The sequence below is a fragment of the Triticum aestivum genome, chromosome 2A (assembly GCF_018294505.1).
Source record: "Triticum aestivum cultivar Chinese Spring chromosome 2A, IWGSC CS RefSeq v2.1, whole genome shotgun sequence".
Taxonomy (NCBI): domain Eukaryota; kingdom Viridiplantae; phylum Streptophyta; class Magnoliopsida; order Poales; family Poaceae; genus Triticum; species Triticum aestivum.
Window position 1 is genome coordinate 8888940 of NC_057797.1, and position 14867 is coordinate 8903806.

Genomic DNA, 14867 nt, shown 5'->3' on the forward strand with positions numbered 1-14867 from the left:
AGTTTATAATGAAAACCGAGGCATAACAGTTGGACGATTTCCCTGTTTGCCATGTCTTGTCATCAACAAGAGAAGTCAAGAGAATCATGATATCTACTTATGCTATTGCTTCTGTATAAGGCTCTAGACCATGCACGTACGCATATATATATATCCCCCATTTCACCAGTAGTATGATTATGACACCTCTGATTCCCATGCACTACTAGCTTGCAAGATTTCTCTTCCTGCATATGTATAGTAGCTAGAGCCACTAACCTTCTGGACTAATGCGCGTCGAATAGTTTGAGCCGAATATGGAATCATCACAATGTCCACTCTAGGGTATATTGTACTCATGCTATATAAGGTTATGAAATGTAAATCCTTGAGCGCGTCGCACGGTCCACACAATATCCACGGTAATAAAACAAGCCACGGGTTAGTGGCGTGTTCTGTTCATGTGTTTGTGCATCCAGTGAGACGACGTGCGAGTACGAACTGGAAAGACGGGACTATATTCAACATCAAGTCATCGAACGTCCAGGTTTACCACTCTATCTGAAAGCAATGACAAAAGCCCACTTTTTTGGGCCTCATTGGCAAAGAGCTTACTTTGGGCTGCGCGGTCCTCTTTTTGGTTTTCGGCTACAATGATGACGCGCTTTTGGTCCGTTTTCAGACTGTCCCAGGCTTCTGTGATTGCTCTAATCCTGCGGATTACAGGCACAGAACAATTTCATCTTTACCATTGTGTAGATCGAAATCGGCTCAGAAGAATGCATAAAGTGCAAAAGTCTAAGATTTAAAACTGAACTAGCACAAAATATATGTCGGACAGAGACTGATCGGGTTATGAAGTTAACAAAGGAGCAAATGTACAAACAAACAGGCCTACATTTTTTTTTAGAAAAGGACGATGACCCCCGGCCTCTGCATCTGGGAGATGCATACGGCCACTTTATTGATTATTCTCGAGGATCTTACAAAGTATTACAACAATGTACCTGAATCCACCATCTTGGCAACATATGCCGCTACTCCTATCCAATATGATGAAGGGGTGCTAGCTGGGCCACTACCCAAACCACTCACCTAAGCTTAACATCAAAAGCCGGAAGCCAAAACAGGCCTACATGTACCCTTGAAAGATTACTGGAGCATGGAGCTGCGACTCTCATCACCACTGATCAAGATAAACAAGGGTGCATACCATTTCCTCGACGATGATCAAGTTGCGCTCTACTTCTCCACTGAAGTTCATCTGGAAAAGTCCAAACAACTTTCACGGTCAAACTCTGCTGGAGCAGATTGCACATTATATGGGATATGGCATATGTAAGATGTAAAAGGAGCACAAAAGAAAGTCAAATGCAAAGATAATTAAATATACTTTTTGCAATGGGAAGAACAAGGGTGCATATTGCCAGTATGGACCTACCGTGAATATTTACAAATACTAGTCGATCAGTTTTTTCTATTTTATCATCCTGCTTGGACAGTTGGCCTGTCCTTGTCAGTGCTTGGGCATTTAAACAAAATTATACGTGTCTCTCACCCACCCATCCACCCACTCCTCACGCCTGGAGCAGCTTCATTTTGCCAGGAGTCTCTTCAAGATTTGCCAGAGGCCAGCCTAGTCAAATTTGTCCACAGACCAACCAGAAGCGTGCCTCATCAACCCCGGCCATGGAGGTTGCCATATCTGCAGTTGCAGGTGAACTTGTGAGTCGATTTGTCACCTTCCTGATGAACAAGTACCACTCCTCCAGCCATGCACAGTCAGAGGAGACGGTGGTGGAGAGGTTGCAGCATGTCCTGTTGAGAGCTGTAACCATTGTCGAGGAGGCGGATGCTCGATACATAACCAACTCCGGGATGATGATGCAGCTCAAGATGCTCTCGGAGGCCATGTACCGAGGTCACAGCCTGCTCGATGCCTCAAGGTACCGAGCCCTCCAAGACGCCGCAGGCTTCGACGAGGTTAGCAGCGACGACCCATCTAGCAGCAGTTTGTATTTTGCCATTCCCCTCAAGCGTTCTAGAACAGCAATGGTGAAAGACGACAAGGCCATGCGCCCGGGGTCACATGGTGCCTTGGAAAACTTAGAAATTGCTGTTGCTAACATGGCTGAATTTGTTGTGCTTCTGGGTGGATGTGAGCGCATGTCTCGAAGGCCATATGATGTTTATCTTTACACCGACAACTTCATGTTCAGCCGACATGCTGAAAAACAAAAGCTCTTGAGCTTCCTGTTGGAGCAAAACGACCCTCCTGGTGATCATGCACTGGCAGTTTTTCCGGTGATAGGTGGTGTCGCAGTTGGGAAGAAAACTTTGGTTGCCCATGTGTGTGGCGACGAAAGGGTTCGCTCATGCTTTTCCTCAATTTTGCACTTGAATGGAGACAGCCATTTGAGGATGCTTGACGATGGAAGGACCATGTTTGGGAGGACAACACTGGTAGTTATTGAATTTGCTTCTGATGTAGGCGACGATGACTGGAAAAGCTTTCAGTCCTTTTTCAGAAGGATGGGCAGAGGAAGCAAGATCATCATCATAAGTAAATTTAAAACAGTAGCCCGTTTTGGATCAGTGAAGCCAATTTTCCTTAACGCTCTATCTTACGATGAGTTGAGGTATCTTTTCAAGACACTGGCATTTGGAAGCGCAGACCCGGTAGAACATCCACGGCTAGTACAAATAGCAGATGAAATCACCAAGGTGCTGCACAGTGTGCAAGGTTCACTTGTGGAAGTAAATGTGTTTGCGGATGTGCTGAGAAGGAATCTCGATGTTCAGTTCTGGTGTTGCATACTGAACAAGGGGATCAGACTGGTCAAAAGAAACCTGTCCATGTATGGCGTGCACCCAACCCTGCTTATAGAACAAGGCCAGCCAGTGGACATAACGGACCTCGCCTCGCATCCACTTAGCATGATACCGTATAAACCCAAGGAGGAATCGCCAAGTGTGTCGTTAGGGGCGCTTGTAGCAGACCCTAGCATCAGACCGGATGGCGACTTCACTCTGGTCGCATGGGAATCAAGGATACCCCCACATAAATCATTTGTTCATTATGTCACAAGTCGTGCCCAGGATACACAGGAAGGTAGTAGCAGTGCCTTGCCGGGGAGGAGGAAGCGCCGAGGCGTGCCATTTGAATGTTGCTTCAGACTAGTGTAATGTGATTCTAATTTTGCTTCAGACTGGTGTAATGTGATTCTACTTTTGCTTCAGACTAGTGTAATGCGTAACTCTTGTTGTAATCTTTTATATGCGGCGAAGGAATGTGTTCATGTATACTGACGAACTATTACTAGGCCCTGTTTGTTTCAGCTTTGTTAGGGAACAGATTCAGCTTTGAAAAAGCAGAAGCTGAAACAAACAGCCATTGTAGAACCGCTTTGAAAAATCAGCCGAAAGCTGATTCGGGCTATTTTCAGTGTGTTGGGCTGAATCACGTCACGGTGTACTTCAGTGCCAAATTTATCAGATCCACAGCTGATTCTGTCGAAGCCGAAGCCGAAGCCGAAGCCCAAGCCCAAACAAACAAGGCCAAATTCATCAGACCCAACGACCCCTCCTACTCTTCTTGGACAGCGAATTCAGGTAACGACATCATCTAAGGTGGCAGATCAGATACCTCCCCACTATCACCAGCTCGTCTCGGTAAGGTGGATTGAAACTGAACCAACAAGAAGGAGGTTCTGACCAGCATTTTGATACTACCAAGAAACCGAACTCTATGCATGTGCAGTTGCAATTACAAGACACGATTAAATCAAGGAGTCTGCTTAGGTGCCGGAGTCCTTAAAAACCAGTAGATTTGGCGAGATTCGGGAAAATGAAACAGGTTTGAGACTGAAATTACCGGCATTTCGAAGAACTGTCGGAGCTCCGCGGCGGCGCGCTCCGTCTGCGAGGTTGCCGGCGGCGAGGCTCCAGCTCGTACTCGACCGGGCTAGGCGCCTCCCCTCCCGCCCTCCGCCGACTTCGCGTCGGCGACCACCGTGGAACCGCGCGAAGGCACGACGGCGACGCTGCGTGCTTGGCGTCGCCGGCGCACGCGGCGACCCTGCAGTCCTGCCGCCATGGCGCCGCATGGGGAAGAAGGGGATTGGGGATGGACTGGGCGCTGACGACTGGGCCCCACGGCAAACATAAAAGTCTATTTTCTTACGTGAAAAAAAACGGTTTTGCCCCCGCAAGATTTGCACTGTGTAGGTGGGTCCCACGCGTCAGCGGCAAGATGGGCCTTCCCTTCAATTTCCGTGGCCACATTTCCTTTTTCTTTTTTGAGCGTTAGAGGTCACAAATTTGAAGGTGTTTTTTTTGGGATTTTTAATCAAATACTAGCAAATATCTATTCACCTTTTTTTCGGATTAATATCTATTGACCTAAAGCATCGTAGCTCAATTTTGAAGGCGTTTTGGTTTAGAGCGCGGTTACACAAATGTTAAGAGAATTAAATAACACCGGGATTTTAAACACCAAGATAATTTCCAATACCTATCTAGGGTTTGATACGCTTGTGGCGATCCCGTGGTGAGGCCACCATACCACTAACGGATCGGAGACCTCCCCTCTAGTATGATATTTTTTTTGAATTTTCTCTAGTATGATATTGGATTAGTCTACATAGGGTTAGCCCCAACTCTTTGGGAGGGGGGGGGGGGGTCGTTGCTTCGGTGCCGTAACTGCACCCTGCGACGAGGAGTTTTTCTAGTTTTCTTAATATATGGACATGATAAACACAAGTGAGATCACGAAAACTAAGACACCCGCAAAATAAGACATAAATAATTCTTCTTTTTTCTTTAGAAAGACACATAGACAATTCTTGGAGGATTTGTCAGACCCGTATATAAGAAGGCATGTTAATGATGAAATCATCACATTTGGTTGTACATCTTCCGGCCACCATCTAGTTATAACTCCTTGTTTGCCATGTCTTATCATCCAATAAAAGTAAAATAAATATCATCATGTTCAGGTATACAGATAGTATTTTTTACATGAGGTATATATATACAAATGTATATATATACAAATAGTATATACAAATATATATACAAATGTATCTAGATGTATTTTAATTCTAGATAGTATATACAAATGTATCTAGACGTATTTTAATTCTAGACGTATTTTAATTCTAGATACATCCATTTTCATCCATTTATGCGACAAGTAATTCCGGATGGAGAGAGTATCAAGTTACGGAGGGAGCATCTAATATCTTGTCATCCCCCGTCCGGAAATACTTGTCGCATAAATGAATAAAAATGGATGTATATATAACTAAAATACGTCTAGATATATCCATTTCTTTGACAAGTATTTTCGGACAGAGGAAGTACATGAGGTATATATATACACGTATTACCTCCCTCCCAAAATACTTACCTTAGTTTTGTATAGATATGGATATATCTAACACTAAATGTGTCTATATAAATTTGTAATTAGACAAATTTAAGAAAAGTAATTCAGGACGGAGTGAGTAGTTTTTTTTTCTACGAAAAGAATCAGATCTATTATAAAGATTCACCGGAAGTACAAAGTACCTCAAACATAATAAAAATTACATCGAGGTCCACAGACCATTGCCGCCATGGGAACGAGCTGCCGTCACCGTCCCCATACCGAAGTGGGTCTGACCTTGTCGATGAAAACTAGGAAGTCTTCGTACACGTGTCCCTAAGGACAAGTGCCCCGGAGTCGCAGTCGTCGCCGTGGAATCCTTGAATCAATCTGAAGAACCTGCCACCAAATGTCGTTGTTGCGTACACACGACGAGAAACTTTAACCTCGCTGTCCCAAGGAGTTGGCAGGAATTTGTGCCGGAGCTTTGTCTAATTCGTCCCAACGGACAAACTTGAGAAGGATCGAAGTCCGAAATACTGACTCGAAGAAGGAGCGTCGTCATCCGTCCAAACGCCGCTCCTATGAGGACTAAAACCCTACCTATCTACCAGCAGCGAAATTTTCAGCCCAAAACCGATCTAGAATCTCAATTTTCAGCCCAAAACTGATCTAGAGTCTCAATTGTCAGAGCCCACTTGAACCCATTAAGATCACTTGCAGATGGGCCAGCTTGCTGCCATGCAAAGTATGCAGATTTGTCCTTTATTCTTCAAGATGCAACGAAACTGAGATAGAATCAATTGTACTAAAAGTTTACGAAATTAAAAAGTGCTCATGGATTTGAAAAAAATCACGAATTTATAAAAGTTCACACATTAAAAAACCATAATTTTGAAAAAAAGTTTGCGAATTACAAATATGTTCATGGATTTCTTTAAAGAAAAGAAAAAATGAACAGGAAAAGAAAAAAAACCGGAAGAAAAACCAAAAACGCGCCTGGAACATTCTAGAAACTTCAGAAAACCGGATGGAAGAATTGCGCCAAATAGGATACTCCACTGATTACAGAGACAAAAGCAATTTCAGGTAGGTAGAAAGCTTCCAGTTTTGCACAGGAAACAAAACCAGGTCAAACTAAACTAAACCAGCACAAAAATAGGCCACACGGGGACTGACTGACTGACCGGGCTCTGAAGAAACCAAAGGAGTCAGGCATGAAGTCTCGGTTCTCGTCATCGTTTGCCATGCCGCGTAACATCTCGCACAAGTTTCTTCGCCAAAAAATCGAGTGGTACCTTGCGTCTCCAGTCAAGCTCATCTAGAAAAATCCCAAGAAATTCCGCGGTCAGAATTTGCTAGAGTAGAGCACACATAATCGAGTAAAAAGATCAAACGAAAGACAGGCAGAAAGATAATTACATATGTGCAATTTCTTATGTAACAACAATTAATGTGGTTTGGACAAGTTGGCTTGTCCTTGTCACCTGTGTATGGACGTTTAGAAAATCATTTGTTCTGTGACGGTAGAAGTTGCGAACAGAACCCAAATGAAGGGGTTTGGAGAAATTCAATATTAATGAACTACAATAAGAATAAGAATCTAGCCTAGGAACGGGTAGATTCCAATTCTTTGCTGCTACCGAACACAGGAATCGGGCCTAGGAACATAATGGACCCGTTACATTCCACCCCATGACCTGAACCAAACACACCCTGAGCTATCACCCACGACCAGGACGCATGTTTTGATTGGCTGAACGTTGCTATCTCATTTTATGACATTTTACTACATACCCGTAGTCGTGACAAGTACGTGTGCTGGCATTTATACACAACAACTGTGAAATATCCTCATTTGGTCGCTTTCCTAGAACTACAAAGATCCAAGTAGCTAGCCTTTGGATCTGTACTTTTTAACTCCATAAGCAACACAAGCATCCACTTCAACGGGTACGTAGTTGCGTACAGAACTGCACAACTTGTGGATTTTTTTCGATAAATGGCACTTTATTGCTTAAAAGGTTTAAGCACACAACTTGTGGAATAATCCATGGAAAGGATGTTGCCATCATTAATGCTATAAATACATACATGCAGAAGTACCCTTAATTTCGTCAGCTATATGATCACTTTCATCATAAATTCCCATCCCCGTGTTTTGTTACGTATATGTGTTCTCTGCCCATCCAATGCGTGGGTTCTTTCTGCCTATTATGTGCAGGACAAAATTTGGGGGCATGCCATTTTCTACAATATGCTTCTGAAGAAGCAACGGCAAATCATTGATTGATGCATGTTTGTTTCTTGTCACAAGATTCAGTCTTCCCTCACCCCCCCCCCCCCCCCCCCCCCCCAAAAAAATCTAACTGGATTAGGATCAGGTTACGCTGCATGGATGGACTAAGAGTCTAGGACGCAACAAAACTGAGATATAATCAACTGTACTAAAAGTTCACGAAATTAAAAAGTTCTCATGAATTTGATTTTTTACATATTTTTAAAAAAATCACAATATTTTAAAAACCCTGCAAATTACAAATATGTTCTTGGATTTTTTTTTGACGGGAATAGCAGGAGCTCTGCCTTTGCATTATAGAAGAGAAGACATACAGAAACGGATGGACCAACGAGAGGAGGTCGCATCCCACATTATAACGTGAGGTTTAGGAGACAGAAAAAATTACGGCCCTACAAAGGGAATCCCTCTAGTTGCCTCCCCAAAGCACTTGATGTCATCCTTGATGAGCCCAGCTAGAGCAGTAGCAGGCAACTCTTTATTCTCGAATACTCGTTGATTTCTCTCCTTTCAGAGGTTCCACACAGTGTAGGCTGCCACGGTCATATTCAGCCTGTTTTGCTCCTTCGATCCGCCGGCGGAGCAGAGCCTCTCCCACCACTCACCCACAGTCCGCGCCTCGTCGGCCGCAGCGAACATTGCATTTTGAGAGTCTCGGAACTGGAACCAAACCTCTTTGGCAAAAGAGCAGTGCAGAGCGAGGTGGTTCGCAGTTTCAGGTTCCTGATCACATAGCTTGCAAAGATCATTGTGGGGCCAGCCTCTTGCTTGCAAGCGGTCAGCAGTCCAGTTTCTGTTTTGGAGCAAGAGCCATAGGTAGAACCGCACTTTCCCCTCCATCTTGCTCGTCCACACCCTGGCCAACCATGGCCTCTCAATCCTAGAGAGAAATTGAGCCTCATATGCCGAACAGGCCGAATATGAGCCATTGGCCGTGAGGTTCCAAATGATGGTGTCTTTCTCCGTCGACAAAGTTGTCCCTTGGACCTTGCTCCAAAGCTGAACAAACTGGTGCAGCTCCTCGGCATTGCTTATCCTGTTAAGCCCCTGCATCCATTTAGCATTATGCATTCCTTGTTTGACCGAAACTTTTTTGAAGCGGGCCAGTTTGAACACCGCAGGTGCCAAAACCATTGGAGCTTCACCATTCAACCACCTGTCCCTCCAAAAGCTTGCCAAAGATCCGTCTCCCAGAGAAATCGTGGTGCAATTGGAGAAGAGCTGCTTGTCAACACCATCGCATGGCGTATCTGTCCCTTTCCATGGTCTATCTCTCTCCTCCCATCTGTACCATTCCCAGCGTAATCTCAGGGCTCGGCTGAAACAGTCGATGTTCTTTATGCCCAATCCTCCATATTTCTTTGGGGAGCAAACTTGCTTCCAGTTTACCAAACTTTTCCCGCCTATTGACGTGTTATCCGCCTCCCAGAGGAAATTCTTTCTAAGCTTGTCCACCTTTTTAATCAGCCACTTGTCCGGCTGAAACGCTGTCAAAAAGAATGTCGCAGTAGCCGTCACCACCGAATTGGTGTAGATCAACCTTCCCATTCTGTTGAGCAGCCGTCCCCTCCTTGGGGCCAACTTTCCCGCGATCTTATCAATCAGAGGCTGCATCTCAATCCTCTTTGGCTTACGCACCCCCAAAGGCAGACCCAAGTACTGACACGGAAGGTGCCCCTGCTGTCCACCAAAAACGGCCATTAAGGGCAGTAGGTCAAGGACGGCGCAGGAGATGGGGTAGGCCACCGACTTCTGTATGTTAGCTTTTAAGCCCGATGCATCCGCGAAAATCTTGAGAATGGCCTGAACCGCAATAAAGTCATTCAGCACGGGGTTGAGGAAGAGCGCGGCATCATCCGCGTAGAAGCTGGAGCGGAACCTCGCCATCTACAGTTTGAGCGGTGATAGGATGCCTCTTTCCGTGGCCAAGGCTAGTAAACGTTGGAGCGGTTCCATCGCGATGATAAACAACAGCGGCGACAGAGAGTCTCCTTGCCGCAACCCACATTGATGCGCAAACGGAAGTTCAGGTGTTCCGTTTAGCAAAACTCTTGAGGATGAGGACGACAAAATGAGAGAAATCATATCTCTCCATCGCTGCCCAAAACCCATCGCCTCCAAAACCTCAAGCAAAAAGCCCTACCGACTGAATCAAAAGCCTTAGCGATATCTATCTTGAGGAACATCAGCGGGGATCTAGCACTATGAGCAGCTTTGAGCACATTCCTTACGTACAGGAAGTTATCCTGAATTGATCGTCCTCGGATGAAAGCGCTTTGGCTGTGGGTAACAAGGTGATTTATCTCAGGCGCCAACCGCGTAGCAAGCATCTTACTAACCAGCTTGGGAATGCTATGCATGAGGCTAATAGGCCGGAAATCATTTGCGTCTTGTGCTCCTTCTCTCTTCGGTAGCAGCACGATATTGGCTGTGTTGATGATGTTCCAATTCTGTCCTCTCAGGCTGTGCACACAGTTAACAGCAGCCAGCAAGTCCACTTTGATTGTTGCCCAGCATTCCTTAAAGAAGGCCCCGGTGAAACCATCTGGCCCAGGCGCCTTCTCACCGTGCGTGTCTTTGACCGCAGACAACAACTCCTGCTCAGAGAAAACTCCCTCAAGGTGGCTTAGATCTCTTGACGGCAGCCCCAGGAAATCCCAGTTTAGCCTGACCGAGCGGCCGAAAGGAGTCCCCATAAGCCCCAGGAATCTGTCAAAGATGATCTTGGCCTTGCCCTCGTGCTCTGAAACTGGACCGTCAGCCCCATTTAGCGTAGGGATGTAATTCTTCCGTCGCCTTCCAGAGGCTCTTAGATGGAAAAACCTCGTGCTGGCATCCCCTCCCTAATTTCAGTTATTCTTGATTTTTGGCGCCATCTAGCTCTGTCCACTGCTGCGAGCCCCAACAACTTTGCCTTTAGTCGCGCCCACAACTGTCTCTCCTCCGTCGAGAGCTCCCTCTCCTCTTGAGCCAAGTCCAGATTGAAAATCACATCATTAGCCAATGCCGATACGAAGACAGCCCATTGGGTCCTCTGCTTATTCCAAGCTTTGAGAGCCTTTGCAGTTCTAAAGAGCTTTGTGTGGAGCACCCGTATGGGATCACCAGATCTGACCTCCTTCGCCCATGTGCGCTGCACGATCTCCAAAAATTCCAGGCACTTCAACCAATGGTTTTCAAAGCGAAATGCTTTGGACCTGGTTATCTCCATCCTTTTCAAAACCAGCGGGCAATGGTCAGAAACACTAGACGAGGCAGGGGACAACTGAAAGTGAGGAAAGGTGGCCTCCCAGTCACTCGTCACCATGATCCGGTCAATCTTGGTGAGCGTGACATTTCCGCGCTCGTTAGACCAAGTGAAACTTCTTCCCAAAAGCGGAAAATCAATCAATTCCAGATCATCAATCGCAGCCCTGAATCTTCCCATCATCCGCAAGTTTATATTGTTGTTGCTTTTGTCTCTTGCTCTGCAGATCATATTGAAATCTCCGAGCGCCATCCAGCGAGGTAACATGTGCTGCTTGATCCTCTTTAACTCTTCAATAAACTGAACTTTGTCCTCCTCAGATTGAGGTCCATAAACTCCAGTGATCGACCAACACATCCCATTGGCCCTACTCCTCACAGTTCCTGACACGGAGTGCATCCCGGCCGCCAGCGGCTCAACTGTGATCTCGTGGTCGTCGCAGCAAGCAATGAGAATCCCTCCTCTGGATCCATTAGCTGGCAGAGAGATGAAATTATCAGCGAAACGCGGCCCCAAGGCTTCAATCACTAGACCTCTAGTCATGTCACCAATTTTTGTTTCTTGCAGGCAGACAATCTTGCAATTTTGCTCAGCAACAAACAGCTGCACCGCCCGTCTCTTCGCAGGGTTATTCAATCCCCGCACATTCCAATTCAGGACGGCGAAATCCATAAAGGATCCAAAACACACTCAGCTCTGAATCTGGCAGACATACATTCAGTGATGGGCAACACAAAGCCCGACTCCACATCATGGACTTGGGAGACAGGAACCTCCCTTGTCGCGCTATCGCGCCTACGACAGAGAACAACAACATACACTAACATGGATCGAACACAAATCCACACAGCCGAACACCCCAAGCGGGTCAGACACGGATCGCTTGACCTGCCCCGCGATCTTCCTTGCCTTTGCTCTTCCCAGCGGCTTCAACTAGCGATTCGATCGCCGCAATGAAGCCACCCGGTAGCGGCTCCCTGTACAGCTCCCTGTACCTTTGCAGATCGGCCGCGGATGCAGCCACCTGCGGCGAACCCTCCTCCCAGATGCCACTTTTCTTGAGCAGAAGCACCTTCACTTTGTCCATGGTGGACCAGCCCGCGGTAGGCTTGGCAGCCAGCCTGCCACTGCTTCTTCTGGAGGGTGGTTCCGCCTGGCCTTCTGTGCGGCCGCCGCCGCCCGCCGACGTGGGAAGCAGAGCTGTGGGTGGGGGAGCGGAGCAGGAGATGAGGAAGTTCGTTAGTGGATCAGGCGGCGCCGCGTTTTCATCCTCAGCCTCGTCCGGCCCACCCACAATCCCATCAGCGGCCGACTCTGAAATGGGCTCCGTTCCATCTTGTGACCTGGATCTTCCGGACTCCAGCTGGCGGCCCAGGAGCAGAAGGTCCCCAGGCGGTGCCTCTCGAGGCGAGAGCGCCCCAAAAAAGCCCACTCACTCCACGCAGCCTTCCCCACCTCCCGCCGCCTCCTCAATCATGAAGCGAGCATCTACCTCCTCCTTTCCATCTGGCCCCACCGAGGTGGGCGCCTCTGCACCACTCTCTGCTCTTGCATGGGAACAGCCATGCACGTCGCTCGCCGCGTCGCCTGGCGTCGTCCCCATTCCTCTTCAGGCTTTCCTCCCTCGTTTCCTCCCATCAGCGGGACAGAGAACTGCTCCGGCTGATCCTCGCTCAGCTCCCGCAGACTTTCACGAAAGGGGGCAAGAAGCTCTTCCTCCACAGCCCGCTGACCACCCTCGCCCATGCCATCTTGAGCTGTGGGCACCCCAGGCGCGGCCAGTAGCCCCTGCTACAGCAAAACAGAGAGGCCCAGGACGCCATGAGCGCACGCGAATGGGTCCACAGCCGCCGGAGCCCCGTTCGCCTCCACCATGTCAATCAGCGGCGGCACGGCCAAGCCCTCCTCCGGCCATCCGCAGCGTCTCCGGCCTCCGCCTCCAGCTCCTCCGCCCGAACCAGCCCGCCCTTGGTGAGATCTTCCACCTTGCTCGGCCTGCTGCATCCCAACACTTGCCTGCCTGAACCCACTGCCGCTGCCATAGGTTCGCCGCCCTCCTCCTCCACCATTGCCACTGGCGTCAGGAAAGCGCAGCCTGGAGTGGACGGAGTCCCGCGGTGGCGGCGGCGGGAAGTCTCCATCTTCATAGTTGAGGAACCATCTGTAGCCCCACCTAGCTGGCCAATCCGGCACCATTCCGTCCTCCGACGGCATCCCGCTGATCCCATTGTCGCAGCTCATCCCACTGTCCGGGCTCGGCGGGCAGGTGAAGTCGATGACATGGTCAAGGTGGATGAGCACCGGATGCCCGAGCATGGCCACCTGTCCCCAGCGCCGCGACACCTCCTGTGTGATGTTGAGCTCAGGGAAATGCATCCCGGGTGAACCCTCTTCCATCGGCTCTTCCAGCTGAAGCACTCCGCGAGTCTTGAGCTTCTCCACAGCGTCCATCCACACCCAGAGCCGGAAACAGCCCGTCTCCTGCTCCCACCGCACCTCGTGGTCGATGCCGTCGATGAGCATGGAAGGATCGAACAGCGAGGCCACGGACTCAATGTCCCAAGCATGCTCCGGCACCCCCTCCAGACAAACCCGCACCTTGTAGAGCAGCTTGGCCGGCGACGCGCGCCGAAAGCGCGACCATGGCGCCACCAGAAGCGAGATCCTTCCCAGCACGAGCGGCCCACAGCCAGCAAGTACCCTGTCGCGGACGGCCGTGTCATCGAAGAGGAGAAGCATCTCCCCCAGTGCCCGGAGGGACACCTTGACCGCCTCCTTGTCAATCCGGAACTTCATGGCCACCGCCCTCTTGACGTCGACGATCTCAAACTGCCTTGCCGACCCCACGACCACCGCCACCACCGCGCATCTGGTCAGCCTCCGCTCCGCCTCGGCCTACCCCGCCGACCTCCTCGACGTGGCGATGACGAGCCCACGCCTCACCGCCGCATCGGTCGCAGGCGCCTCCATCGGAGCCCGGACCGCGAAGCTTGGCGGGGGGCCTGGTGGAGGCGGTGGAAGGACGACCACCGACTCAGCACGCTCCTTGTCTCGCTTTGACCTTGACGGCTGCTCGCCGCCACACCACCTCGCCCTATGCCCCACCGCGCCACAGAGGAGGCAGCGAGCACGATTGGTGCAGCCTGCGACCCGGTGACCAGGCTCGAGACACCTGAAACACTTCCCCCTTGCCTTGGAGAACAGCAGCTCTTTGAGGTGGGAGAACTGTGGCTTGGGACGCGGCGGAGGTCGCTGGTAAAAAGGGGGGCGCCTCCCCCTTCCCACCATCTTCCACCCACCACCATCAATGTGCTCTTGGCTGTCGGTGGCCCTTAAAGACGACTGCGCAGGCAAGACAACAGCAGATTGAAGCCGGCCAACAGGCCCCCCCGCCACCCGCAGCGCGCGCATTGAAGGCTCCCCAGATTCCGGCCGGGAAGGCGCATCCGCACGATCCGCCGGGGCAAGCAGGGCCTCCAAGAAGGAGACCGGAGATGGGGAGGTTGGACGCGGAACGTGGGCCACCGCGGTAGCCATCGGAAAGGACAGCAGGGGGGAGGAAGCGCCGAGCGGGGTGGCGCCGCCGAGCGGGCGACGCAGCGCAGGGGGAGCGGAGCGGAGCGTAGAGGTAGCGGAAAAAAGGGATTTGTTTGTTCTTGGATTTTAAAATAAAAAAGAAAAGAAAGACCGAAAAAAACAGGCCTGAAACATTCTAGAAACCTCACAAAACCAGATGGAAGAATTGCGCCAAATAGGATATATTCCACTGATCACAGGAACAAAACCAGATCAACTAAACTAAACCAGCACAAAAATAAGCCACACGGGGACTGACTGACTGACCGACCGGCCTCTGAAGATACTAAAGGAGTCAGGCATGGAGTCGCGGTTCTCATCATCGTTCACCATGCCGCGTAACATCTCCCACAAAAGTTTCTTTGCCAAAAAACCAAGTGGCGCCCTGCGTCTCCAGT

The 14867-nt window shown here is 49.4% G+C and overlaps 2 protein-coding genes across 2 annotated transcripts; one reads left to right on the forward strand and one right to left on the reverse strand.

The window, feature by feature from the left end:
* Positions 1-365: 365 nt before the first annotated feature.
* On the reverse strand, positions 366-4116 carry LOC123184214 (uncharacterized). Its single transcript, XM_044596370.1, has 3 exons — positions 3854-4116; positions 1193-1243; positions 366-692 (listed from the first exon to the last, which is right to left on the reverse strand). The coding sequence occupies exons 1-3, from the start codon at positions 4083-4085 to the stop codon at positions 658-660; spliced, it is 318 nt and encodes a 105-aa protein (XP_044452305.1). The 5' UTR covers positions 4086-4116; the 3' UTR covers positions 366-657.
* LOC123184213 (uncharacterized) lies at positions 1578-3396 on the forward strand. The gene has a single exon (XM_044596369.1). The coding sequence runs from the start codon at positions 1669-1671 to the stop codon at positions 3163-3165; it is 1497 nt and encodes a 498-aa protein (XP_044452304.1). The 5' UTR covers positions 1578-1668; the 3' UTR covers positions 3166-3396.
* Positions 4117-14867: the final 10751 nt, after the last annotated feature.